This window comes from Cupressus sempervirens, chromosome 8 (genome assembly GCF_028749045.1).
Source record: "Cupressus sempervirens isolate cs-2001-9-10 chromosome 8, ASM2874904v1, whole genome shotgun sequence".
NCBI lineage: Eukaryota > Viridiplantae > Streptophyta > Pinopsida > Cupressales > Cupressaceae > Cupressus > Cupressus sempervirens.
Genome location: NC_143125.1, coordinates 142,110,785 through 142,124,155, shown reverse-complemented (window position 1 = coordinate 142,124,155; position 13,371 = coordinate 142,110,785). Strand labels below are relative to the sequence as shown.

General features: G+C 35.8%; 1 protein-coding gene across 2 annotated transcripts in view; it reads right to left on the bottom strand.

Annotated features, from left to right (window-relative positions):
- Positions 1-13,371, bottom strand: part of LOC149541949 (uncharacterized) — a 34,712-nt gene that overhangs the window by 2,010 nt on the left and 19,331 nt on the right. For both annotated transcript variants that reach the window (XM_089796997.1, XM_089796998.1), the window contains exons 4-5: positions 10,492-10,611; positions 10,223-10,312 (exon numbers count right to left, since the gene is read on the bottom strand). In XM_089796997.1, coding sequence (XP_089653123.1) covers positions 10,223-10,312; positions 10,492-10,611 — 210 coding nt within the window. The remainder of the gene's footprint in view (positions 1-10,222; positions 10,313-10,491; positions 10,612-13,371) is intronic.

The following is a 13,371-nucleotide window of genomic DNA, read 5'->3' as shown; positions in this document are numbered from 1 at the left end:
TGGGAATTTGCAAATTACATGTTTGTGTTGGGTCATGTTGCACAAAGATGGGTTTGAGTAGCTAAATTTAATTACATCGGACCAGTCAGCTAAGACTGCAGAGACAATAGTCAAACTGCACTGTTTATAATGGGTTTTATTGCAGACAAAGAATTTACACTTTAAATTTTCTTTGATATTTCATGTGTGGATTGTGGTGTTTGATCCAAAACATTGATTAAAATAAAATTCCACAGTTCAGGAGCAATGGTATTGTTCAGGAAGTGAGATAGTAATCAATATGAACAATTTAATCTTTATAAAAAATTGAAAGCTTTTACAGAATTTAGAAGTTCGCTCGTCTCTTTTTCCAGTAATATATTCAATGTATTTGGTGTTCATGTCAATGAAATGGGTATATTACACCATGAAGGGTTTGTCAATTGAATTACAAAAGTATTTCTTTTTCTCCAAAGAAAGATATGTTTGTCAAAAACATTATTTTAGAACGCTTCAAACGGAAAAGAAAGGCAATCCATGTTTATGGATAGTGACCTATTGACTGAACTGACCAATGTTGTAACATAATTTTGTTCAATTTGTTGAAAGCTCTGTTGTAAGAACGCTTAGAAGATTTTATGATTCCTAAAGCACCTTCTTTCATGAAACTAAACTTCTCTATGCTAGTGATTGGCTAATGCGAAATTGTACAGGTGTTCCAAACATATACTTGTGCTGGGAACCATGTAGAAATCTAAAGGAAGTCCTAAAAAAACATTCTAATTGCGTTATTAAATTATTTTACTACAGCTGGTCCAAAAAAGCAGGTTCACACCACTGGATGAAAACCATCTAAGTAATTTGCATTAGATCTGTGACGGAACAGAAACGTCTAAGTGAATTTAAGACTGATAGATTGATGCCAGAACACATTGCAAAAAGCATACAAGATGGGAACAAGTTTCAAGCACTTACTTAGGTATTACCATATTGTGTAAAATCTTTGACTTTGTCCAAAAGTTTCCAGAATTACAATCATTCTGAGCATGGAATTCCAAATAACATCATTACTAATGATAGGTGATGATTATCTGGGATTTCAATTTTCTTTTTTTACATTTTATAGAGATTACATGTTTCCCCGAGATTTCTAAACAGGCAAATGTGTTATGAGGGCAGCAATTTTTTCCTCAATGTTTTGGATGACAATAAATTATTAGTGTTTCTCTGAGTCTCTGGAATGGGAGATGCTTGGATGCAGTTTTGGGGACAGTAAAAATACTTTCAAATTTTGGGAATGACAGGGGTATGGTTATTAAAACAACCTAAACATTAAAATAAGCAACTGATATTTTAACTTTTATGGGATTCTTAGCATTTACTTCCTCCAAGCGTTAACTACTTAATTTTATGCCTAATATAGAACAAGCTCGACAAAGGGATGCAACCTCCAAGCCCTCAGGCTGTCACTCAAACTATGGCAACAGGTAGCTGTAGAAGTTGTACAACTAGGTGACCAGGTGCTCCAAAAATATTTATTAACGTGAAATCTGGCAAATTTAATGAAAACCCTAAGCCATACAGTGTCTGAGCAATAAAGCTTCCTTGTTTTATGTAAGCATTTTCAATAGACTACTTCATATGAAAGTTTACAAACAGGTTTGAAATTCAAGAAAGAATAGGTGGCATAGCTTATAAACTTGCGCTACCGCTAGAGTTACAAATCCATAATGTAGTTCATGTGGATTATCTAGGAAATATGTTTAATGTTGTGACCACGATATTGATTGATAAAATATTTCTGTCAAACCTAATTGTGAATTTTCAATTATGTTTTTTAACATTATCTATGAATCTTTGATTTTGTTCCGAAACTTTGTCCAATTTTCAACAGTGATAAGTAGAATCGTAATGATACTTCCACAAGAAGACACAATTATCTGTTTCATGTATTTACAATCATGTTGGCATGTTTGCTTAAATGGTGGATGAGACAATGTATTTGGCTTCCCCTAGTTTTGAGCATTTGTACTACTTCAAAAACTATGTTCCCCCAAGTTTCCGGTACAGGAACGGCAGGGGACGGCAATAAGGGTTTCCGGGACGGCAAAATTTTTTGGCGATTTTGGGGATTGGAGGGGGCGGCAAAGGGGGACGGCTATATATATAGGGAAATTTTAAAATATACACTGAAATTTGCAAATATACATGTCATTCATATGAAACTAAGCACAAAGCATGTTATCTGAACGCTATAAAACCATAACATACAACATTTGAATGCCATCTAGGAAATAATATCCGATTTCAGTGCTCAATTGTCAAAATGCATATCAATATCAGTGAACAATATCATAATGATAAACATGATAAATCTGAAAATCTAAATCTAAATATGCCTAAAGCTATACGCCCAAACGCTAGAGGACTGCCATAAAGTAATAAGTATCAATGTATCATAATAATGTTGATGTTCAACATAAAAAGCATAACATAGAAAAATGAAGCAGACTGCTGTTCCTATTCTGCCTTTGCCGGATTTGGAGGGGTGGGGCCCACCTCAGCAACCTGTTAAGGAGCTTTAAAATTATTTTTTTATATTCACTTTTTGATTTTTTTGCATTAAAAAATAAAAAAATTTAAACTAAGAAAAAAAATTAAGAATTTTTTTTTAAAAAAAAATTGGTGACGGCTTGCCGTACCCAATACAGTTGGGGGACGTCTAGGCGTCCCCTTTCCATACCGGGGACAGCCAGCCGTCCCCCTTTTTTTCCCAGCCGTCCCCCTTTTTTTCCCAGCCGTCCCCAAGTTTCGGGGACTTCCCCTGGTAATTTGCCCTTTTTGGGGATGGCTAAGGGATGTCCCATACCCGTCCCCCCATCCTCGGAACGTCCCCGTTTCCGAAACTCCTGGTTTTAGGCTGGGTATGCATCCCTGGGGAACATAGTTAAAAGAATACAACATACAGTGGGGCCTTCACTCCTGATTTGGTATCCATACAATTTATTCACTTGTTCAAAAGAATACAAAACTTTCCCCTAATCTTTATTTCCTGATTGATAAATTGCAATTCATTTCTACCACACAAAATATAGTCGGGCAGTTTCAACAAGCCTACAATTCCTATTATACATTTCCCCTATGTTATTTGTTCATTAGCCAGTGGCTTTGGATCTGGGTTCAATCCACACCTAGTTCTGGATCTGGTTTGAGATGGTCGAGGAGTCATTTAGGGGCATAAAAATGACTATGGATTTGGCTTGAATGAGCATAGTCAAAACCAAAACAAGTGCAACAAGATCTGCAGTAACCCAGATCAAACCTGTAACTTTTTGGAGCAAAATCAAATAGTGTTTCTTTGGCCTCTCCCATCTATCTACTTTTACAAGCTTGTGAATGGTTTGTGATTTCGAGATCATAGATATTATGATAGGTCAATATTCTCCATCACTTCCAATCCATACTCAAATGACCACAAGGAAAACTTTATTTTCTCCCATAGAGAGATGGTAGATAGCCTTCACACAGGTGCCATGAGTGATGATGGACGAGTGCAATTCAAAGGTGATGGTTGGTAGGACATCCATTATCAGCCAAGCATAGCAAAGATAACCCTTTGGAAATCATGTCAGTGGACTAAAAAAAATTTTAAAACGTCTGTCTTTTCAATAGACAATAAAAAGCATATTGTTCAAAAACACTATTAAGGATTAAAAAGTTATAAGTAAAACAATTAGTGTTTACTTTTCATGAGTAGTATCAATTGAAAAGAGGCATTAAACATATTAATTAATTAATTATCTATTATGGAAAATTTTATAGTTTACTTTTCAAAGAATAATTTAGTTGCTTTGAGAATTTCTATAAATATGTTTTTGTATGAATGAACCCAAAACAAACTTCTTTTGGACCACATCCACGAGCCTAGCCCCTGAGCCATAACCAATAACAGAATAAATAACTTAGCATTTTCCCATTGTAAACCCTCTTCTTGAATTCTATTAAAACTGACCCATCTACATTCTTAATTTCAACAAAACATTCCTACTACAATAGATCTCCATTTTGTCTCTTTACAAGGCCTCTCTCTATTATTCTCAATCACATGAGGATAAAATAGAGCCTTTGCGCAACTCCCCTATTTGGCTGAGCACAAGACCTCCTCGCACTATGCACTTTCCATTTAGCAGCCTATCTGTCCTATTTGTCCCCCACGACTCTTTTTTTGAATATTCATTCATTCTTGCTATCCTACCCTTCCACATGGCCTAGCATTTTCCTTTGAGATTTCTCTATAACTCTAGAACAGAACTGTTAATGTCCCCTAATTGGGTTCAGTCTCAATTACTACCAATTTAACACAAACTTGGTATTTATGTCTCAGGCTAAAGGATATAAGACATTTGAAGTTTAAAACACCTATTTTTATTTAACCATAATGAGTTATCTGTATATTCATTAACACTCATATCCAACCTTATTACTAATCCAGTTCAAAGTCGGGAGGAGTAGGCATTATCCAAGTTGCCTAGCTACCAACTGCAATGGGCTCCCTCAAAGTTTACAGATCCAAGCCCTTTAGCCTTTCTTGAGACTATCCCCGCAAGGGGCTCGGGGTCGCTGATCTCTACCCTACCTTGGGACAGATAGGCATTGCATGGATTTATACAAGCCAAATGGTAAATAAGATTGAATACGGCTGTTGTATAAGATTATAATATTTATTTATATGTATGTGCTTAGCATGTCCATCAATCATTTACTAAATGCTATACATACCCGTTACAGAGGAAATAAACATTTATACAAGAGCTTATCCCTTGTCTTGCAGTTTATTGATAGCTGCTGAGAGATAGACAACTGCGCTGTTACTTTAGTAATTGATTGTTCAGTCACACAGTATCATTGAAACTGTTCTGAACCTTTCTATTTTCCTGTCATGGTGCTGCTTTTCAATATTAATCTTCCATGCCCTTTCGAGAGATGGTTATGTGCTCCATATATCTTGCATTGGGATCATAAGTCATGCTTGCAACAGGCACATCTTACGATTCTTTGTCACCATCTTTCATTACAATCATTATTTGTCATTTGTATCATTAGTTTTCTTTATTTAATTAAACATTTAAACATTGAGTCGGATAATACAAATCTAATCTTCCTTGTAGACATTGTCACTGAGGTATTTTTTTCATCGCTGTTTATCTCCTTTTAATTTATTCTATAAGAGTTGAATGCTATTGATTGCTGCTTATACCTAAATAGTATTAGTTCTTCGATTTGGACTTAATCACAAGCATGTATCAAGATTCAATTGTCTCTCTTATCAAAGCATTTTCTTTCTTCCTTCTGGTTGATTTTATTTGTAATGATTGGGCATTAATAAGTCATTGATCTTCTCAGTCATTGTTTCGATTATTTTACTTTAGTTTAAGATGACAGAGATATTGGTCACATGTTGGCCCTTATGATTGATCTAGCATAAATAGCCCTTTCAAAGGTAATCTTGTTTTGTGGATATGAGTTTTTATATTATTCATCTTCGATTTCAGATAGTCATTTCTCTTTGATATCTTTCCAAGATAGGTTTGTGTGTTAATTACATGGATGGCGTTAACTTACCACCCAAGCCTCACACAAAACCATTGCCACCATTTGAAGGAACAGCAAACGAGTAGGTGATTTGCAATCTCACCTGCAGTTTTGCAGAGGACATACTTCAATGGACCACAAATGCCAAAGCATTCAAGCTTGTCAATCGTAAGGATTTCCTCATTAATGGTAGCCGATTAAGTATTTGTCTTTGAAATGCAATTTTTTCTTAACATAAAGTTATCAGCTCATCCTTTCTAGGTGATGTGGTATTAGCTACTGTATAGCCCAACTTAGTTGTGTAGTTTCCTGTTTTAGAGCAGCTCCATTTGGTTGAATCAGGTGACTCCTTAATAAAAACTTTTCTATCGAAGAGTTCGACCTTTGATAATTGTGACTGTGCTTCTGGTATGCCAACCACTATGATGTATTTCCATGCGCATTCATTCAAGCCATTGCAGGATTTTTAATTATGTGAGCTCTAACCTTTGTTAGCCAAGTTCCAGATAAAACTTTCCTTGCTTCAATCAACCATATTACTTGGCATTTAAAAGCCGTTCTCAAGTCGCACAAAAAACTGGCTGATAACCCATTTCCAACTTCCCATGCGATATGATTAGTAATCAAATCTCTAGATTACAACATGGCGTTCAATAGCTGTGAGCTGTCTAAAGGGTTTGAGTGAATTCATATATTTTTGTTCCAATATTCTTACCCACTTTGAATTGGATTTAACAAACATACAACATTTCAACTGAGCCCCCAATTCCCTATTCTGTAGTGCACATGTGCACAACCCAATACCACCATTTACCTTTGGGCTACAACCAAATCAAATTTCTCTGAATCTAAATTATATTGCCAAGGATTATGAGGCACAAGATTGAGTAAATTAGCATGGCTGAAATGACTGATTCAGCATCAGTATCTTTCCTACTAGCAAAAGCCACTTGCCTTTCCGTGAGATCCACCAATTTCTGCATGTTTCCAAGTGATTGTCCTGTAGGGTTGCTCTGTTAGCCCCAAGGAATAAAGGGATGCCCAAATACTTGGTAGAGTGCCGATTTTTTATTAATCTGTGTTGATAGCTTGGACAGAGACCTTTGTGTATTTTTCTATTACATCTTTGATTTAATAAGCTTCTCTCAATTCGCTTGTCCAAAAAGTACTGTGTCATGAGTGAACTGCTGAGGTGAAACAACATTTATTCCAGATTCTGTTCAAATGCCCCTTTCCCAATGCAATTTCACATGTGACTTGACCCGAGTGCCCAACGGCGTTTGACATGATAATGAAGAGTGTTGGGACTCATTCTCACCATGTTAAATTTTTCTTGAGCCCCCTCCCTTTTGTGTGTCTAGCCCTATATGACCCACTACTTATTACAGATCTAAAAAAATCTTTGTGGCTCTTCATTTCTGATTTCTACGAATTGTCAAAATCCAAAAAGGTCTGAGGGTCAATGTTTGTCAAAGTCGAAGTACGGCGGCTTTGCGCTTCATTTCCATTAGTCTATCTCATTGCATATACAAAAGTATATGAAACATTATTCATCTACAAGATAACATAAGAAACAGATTTTATATGGGAAAACCTTTCCAAAGAAAAAATTATTTCATAGTTCTTGTTTTGAATCAACGCCAATTCAATAAAACATGATCTTTTGAAACATTCTACAAAGTCTCTATCTGTAGCATACGCTTCTTCTGCAATCCTCCTAATTGTAACACACCAACAATGTACAAATGTCTTCAATGTCTAGCATGAGTGACCGAGTTTGTAACCTTGGGGGCATTCATACAAACTGATACATATAGCCATATTCATGGATCTTCAAATTGTCATACTAGCCAACGAACTTATGGAATACCAAGAGTGATGTAGCTATATTCCAACCTCATGACACCATTGTAGCACATTTAACACCATGCCAGATACCTCCACATTGAAAATCACCTTGTATACTTTACCATTACTATACACTATAAATTAAAAGCTACAACATTTAGATTGTGGATATATAAACATGTTATCAACATAACCACCACCACTACACCAATTATTCCTAACTAGTTGTATTATCTAGTGCCATATTCCAAGACATTATTGTGTCCTCAAATCTTGTTGCATATTGCCCAATTCTACGACATGTGCTCTCTTTTCACAAATTGTGACAACTCATATACAGTTGTGAGTTCTTCTTCCAAATATCTTGCAATTGTTGCCATTTTATTACAGCAAGTGATTCAATACATGATGTACAAAATACCAGAAAGATCATTATCATATGTCAACACTATGCCTATTGTACTACAACAGTCACTACTCACCACATTTCATCAAATGAAGACTTTCACAGAAACTCTTCCTACAAAGACTGTAGCTGCATATCACCCAAGCCCCAACATATCAAACTTGCCAATGTGAAAAAGATGATCAAAAGAAGCAAATGTATGCAAACATCCCAGTTATATATTCACTAAGCCATGCCATATTTTCTTTACGATCCTTCAGTGTTAGAAAATATACAAACTATGTGAGAGGTATACCCTTCATGCATCAAGAAACTCTAGACATTTTGCTCCCAAATTGCATAATTGTAAGGAGTTGAGTAAAGAAACTTAGGATGGCCATGACAGATTTAGAAGAGCACAAATGAAAACTCAACATAGAGAAAATTAGCTCAATCACACAAACACACCCCCAAATTACTCAATCAAAAAAAAAAATCCTAGCATATATGACTTCACACTTTGTCCTTAATGCAATTACAATTGCCACTTCCATAAAAACGAAGTGTATTTGATTTTGATGCTCTAAGTCTACAATTGTTAATTATGGGTACAATGGTGAAAACAAGTTGTAATCACAATGAATACAAATAAATAGAAGCATTACCAAAAACACAAATAAAACATGCACTTTCTTTAAAAAAAAGGCACTTGAAAAGTAGCCTATGTACAGTCAAATGAAGCCTTAAAATGTCACAATACAAGAATTGTGCAATAACACTTGCAACAAATTGCAAATTCTAGAAAAAATGGTGCATCAAAATAAAATGAGCCATTTAAATAGCTCCTCCCCCACCCTCCCCCCACAAAAAAAAGTGCACTTACAAAGGAGCTTGAAACATCAGCACATCACTGCCAAAGTTGTGTTACTGTCACTTATTTGGTCAAAACTGCCAGATGTAGCTGTAGCCAAATAAATGTGAAGGACTATTAGATTTGAAAGCCATCCAACATTTATAGAGGCACCAAATTTGTGGAACTGTCAAAAAATCTGCTACCTTCAGAAGAGCACCATTTTTACTTCAGCTGTGTTGTTTTTGCTTTGGCAATTATATATAGCAGCGTTTTGTCATTTTTGCCAATCATCTGGCGTAAGTGTAATATTTTAAACAGTCATTGTTATGGTCCTTGGGAAATCTGATAGACTACAGAAATCAAATCAGGCCACCCTTAAAGACTGAAAAGGTAGTTCTCAGAATTTCTTTAAAATATTTTACTAAAGAAAACTTAGCAGATAAATCATTCTCATAAAACTATTATTCCCCCAGAACTGAAACCTCCACTGAGTTGAAGCTGCACTCCCATCCCTACCCATGGGTGTTGTTCCAATTCAGCCTTGCTTACTCATACTAATGATCTAGCAAAAATATACCCATTTAGGTATGTACTAGATAATCCTTCTAATTGGAAGAAACCAAGGAAGGATCAATAAGAGAAAAACTACTTGAAAGAATTGCATTTCAATCATGCTGGTCTAGGAATTATTGGTAATTAAAGGTAGAAATGCATTGCCATGGATTTTGAGGATTGTGTTATTGCATGTGGACACACTGGAGTTGAACTAAATTAGATGCAAACGAGAGAATGTAAGTAGAAAACTGATGTTAGAAGACCTTGAAAAGGAAGCATTCTTGTACACCTGATTCTAACAGTAAATTATTAATCTGGAGTTTTCCCCACGTTGGATTCCTCCAAGATAAATCTCGAGCTATCTTCTGCTTGTGTTGGTTGTTTCTAATTACTCATTAATGCCATGTTATTACAAGTTACTTACAACTAAATACACGAGCGTATATTGATAATATGAAAATGCCTATCTCTATTAAAAAGCTCTTTCCATGTTTTTCATATGATACATAAATCTAGAAAACAACAAATTAATGAATAAAGAATTCATATTGGGGATTCCTCCAAAAGACTATCCATAAACTTTATGGATCAAGTTCCCTACATTAAGGTGAGACACTCTTTTCATTCTGAAAGAGAAGAAATATGCATTTCAACTTTTATTGTGTCCATTTATATTCGTGTAATTGCTAGGGAGGTCTAGATGGATTTACTTTTTTTAAATGTCATCATCTCATTTCTTATGCCTGTGAAGAATCTTCCATCCACCTTATCAACTTGTGTCCTTGTCTTGCCTAATTTTGTGATAAATTTTTTGCATTATTCTTTGGGTAACGATTTCCTTACCTAGCTACAAAAGGACTAAGAAATTCATGAAATAATTGTGATGCACTTGTTTGATCTTAAATTGTATGAAGTCAAATTCTAGTATCTTTTAAAAAATAAGCTTGAACAATGAGAAATACTGAGCAAAGTATATTAAGAACCCAAAAGAATGAAGGCATAGGCCTTACTGTCAGCATAAGTCTCCAAAGACTGATATCATGAAGGCCCTCCGTTACAAGCAAAATTACATGGCAGACCGATGCAAGGAAAACACCAAGCTAGAATGTGCCCTTGCATGGACAAACGAAAGGAAAATGTTAGCACAATATACTCTGAAATAATGTTGATCTGAGTATGCAGAATTGTCAAAAGGAAGCAATCATATCAAGAGTCCAACAACAGCATGAAATTTAGGCAGAGCATGCAAATACATGGTTCATGCAAGGAAAGAGCTCACCTGTATGCCCATCAACTCATGTGCCAACTCAGCTGATAAAGAATCTCCACCCAAAACAGAGATGGCAGAAGATCCATCAGGCCTCATCATCTCCGCCAAAACAGAAGCACTGAGTACAGGCTGTAGATATAAAGCTACATTACACATTACAGTTGTAAAACATATATGATAAAAGAAGTTAGAACAAAATATCTCCAATAAGGATAATTATCTAATGTCATCTTGCACTGTTAAATCAAATTTCATGAAGATTTCTTTTGCAAATAAAGAAAATAAGGTAACTAGAGTGCATCCATATATAAATGGAGCACTCTAATTGGTGGCAAGAATAAGTTAAATTTTAATGTACTTCAAAAGGCAACCTAGATCTCATACTATTTTTGCACAAGGTTTGGGCCATAACAAGCAATATGGCAGACATAGATATCTTTATTAAATATATTTAACAAAATTCAAGATCAGGCTGTAAAAAATAAGTAAGTCTTGTGAAAGTCAATTAATTTTAATTTCTTAAAACTACAAGGAAGAAAACAGTCAACGCAGAAATTGATGATAGCCTTCAAGAGCTAGAACTCCTCCTCCCTACATCATGTTAGAAATGAAAAACACAAGTGTTTTTTTGCCATAGCCAATTTTGTAGAATGTAAGGCAATTTATTTAGAAATTTGCAAATAGTTAGGGATTGGATGTGATTAGGAACTAATAGAAAATAATTTTGAAGAACCGGTTGATGATATGACCATACAATAGTAGATAAGGGGCCATAGATTTTTTAATATTATTAGATATTTCTAATTTTTAGATATTGAATTCTCAGCATTTTGTCTTTGTGAAGAAATACAAGAAGTTGTGATTCTAGGAAGGAAATAATTTATATATAGAAGTTGAGACCAATCTTCTGTTTGACATTTTCTGGGGAAAAGAAGTTGGCATCCTCCAGATTACAAACTATGAATCTTTGCTCATCTATGATTATGTACCTTTGCACAAGAGTGTTTTCCTCATACAAGTGAATGGGAACAACAATGGAGATGGGACATAAAAACAATATACTTACAACAAAAAAAAAAAATTGCCCACCTAAAATTAAGCCCAATAACACTATGTTACCCCAACCTGTGAGAAATACTTATTGAGATATTCAACAAAACAATCACTTCTCAGGTTCTTGCCAAAACCTAATTCAATCTAAATTGAATCCTCCAGATGATGAACTGCTTGAATGATCATGGATCCCAATAAGTTTACTGACACTAAATCTGATCTGCACAGACATGGAGGACTGAAGAAAGTCAAAGCCATAAATGGATTCATAAGAGGAAATCCAAATCTGCAAGGAAGAGATGTGCAATCTGCAAGTTGAACAATCAGGATGTAACTTGGTAAATTTGAAACTGACAATTCCCTGACATTCCAATTCTGACAAGTCATCAGAAAATGAAAACCAGTAATTGTTGTCTGACAAAGCCGCTCTTTGACACTGACCAATTGTTTAGACATACTAACATTTGTTGAGCTTTCCAAGGTGCCTGCATGTGTGGCTAAGAAATGTAAAGTTGAACTCCGCAAGTAGTGTTGCACTTGCACATGTAGGGTGAAAATGCACAGGGGCAAAAGCAAGGCTAGCATTGTGTTCAGCACAAGCAAAGCCTGCATACAACCTGAAATGCACTCAAGCAGACACAAGCCAAACCAACAGAGTCTGCACTAGGTCAAACAGTGCTACCCCAACAACCATAAAATGCACAAACACCCCAAAACTGCCCAAACAAAAGTAAAAGAACACGCAATCATGTTAAGCGTGCGCACAAGTAATGTCCCTTATTGGATTTTCACAATTTTTGCCATAAAACAACAATTCCAACTTAGATAAAGAATGCAATTTGTTTACAAATATAATATAATAATATACTGCTCTAAATAACATAATCCCGGTTTAGGTCCTACAAACAATTTAATCATTAAGCATTAAGAAGTAAGAATGTGTGATAAATCCAAATTTGCAACGAATATCAAGATTTCATGATATCATATATTAGCAATTTGTTAGAAATGTTTGCAAACTGCAATCTCAAGGATGGTTGTCCTTGTATTGTAAGAGCACAAGTGGATCCTCATCCATCCATCTTAGGAAGACCCTCGAGCCCAAGAGCACTCATACACCTCCTGGGCCACAATCATTGCATATTGGGTTGGCATACCTGAAAGTACCTTGAGCTCAAGAGCATTCATTCTCCTCCTAGGCCACGAATGGAGGTGCACCAACCCCAATCAAACCCAGAAGCACTCATTAACCTCCCTACCCATGAGCATGGCAAAATCTTCAATCCATCCATCTTACGAGGGCGTATTTGATGAGAAGCATGAAGATTGCCTTCCTCAAGGAGCCGGGGAATGCTCATAGACCTCTCGGCCCATGAGCGCTGCATCTTGGGTGTAATGTCCCCACTTTAGCATTTGTCCAATTGTGTGTCCGTTAGCCTTTTATTTTATTTTATTTATCCCACATTGCTTGTGAAAAGTGGTCGACCCTATGAAGTAGGAATAAAAGGAAAGCTTGTGGCTATTGTTAGGGAGGTTGGATATGAGAAGAAAATGGATGTGTGAATTACAGATCTGTTTTTGGCATTAGAGGTTGTCTATCCTCTCTTGTGACATCCTAGACGTCATTCCCTTGAGGTTTGGCCTTTGGAATTCATTGCTATCAGCTGTATTAACAGGCAGCTTGGACGCATTTCCAGCTACAGGCAGATTGGGTGTTTGCTCATATCATTCATGCCATTGTGGAAGGATGATTTTATGAGCATCTTGGACTGACTGAAGGCAGTTTTTACTATAGCAATACTATAGCGCGGCACTGTTCATATTCCTATAGCAGCA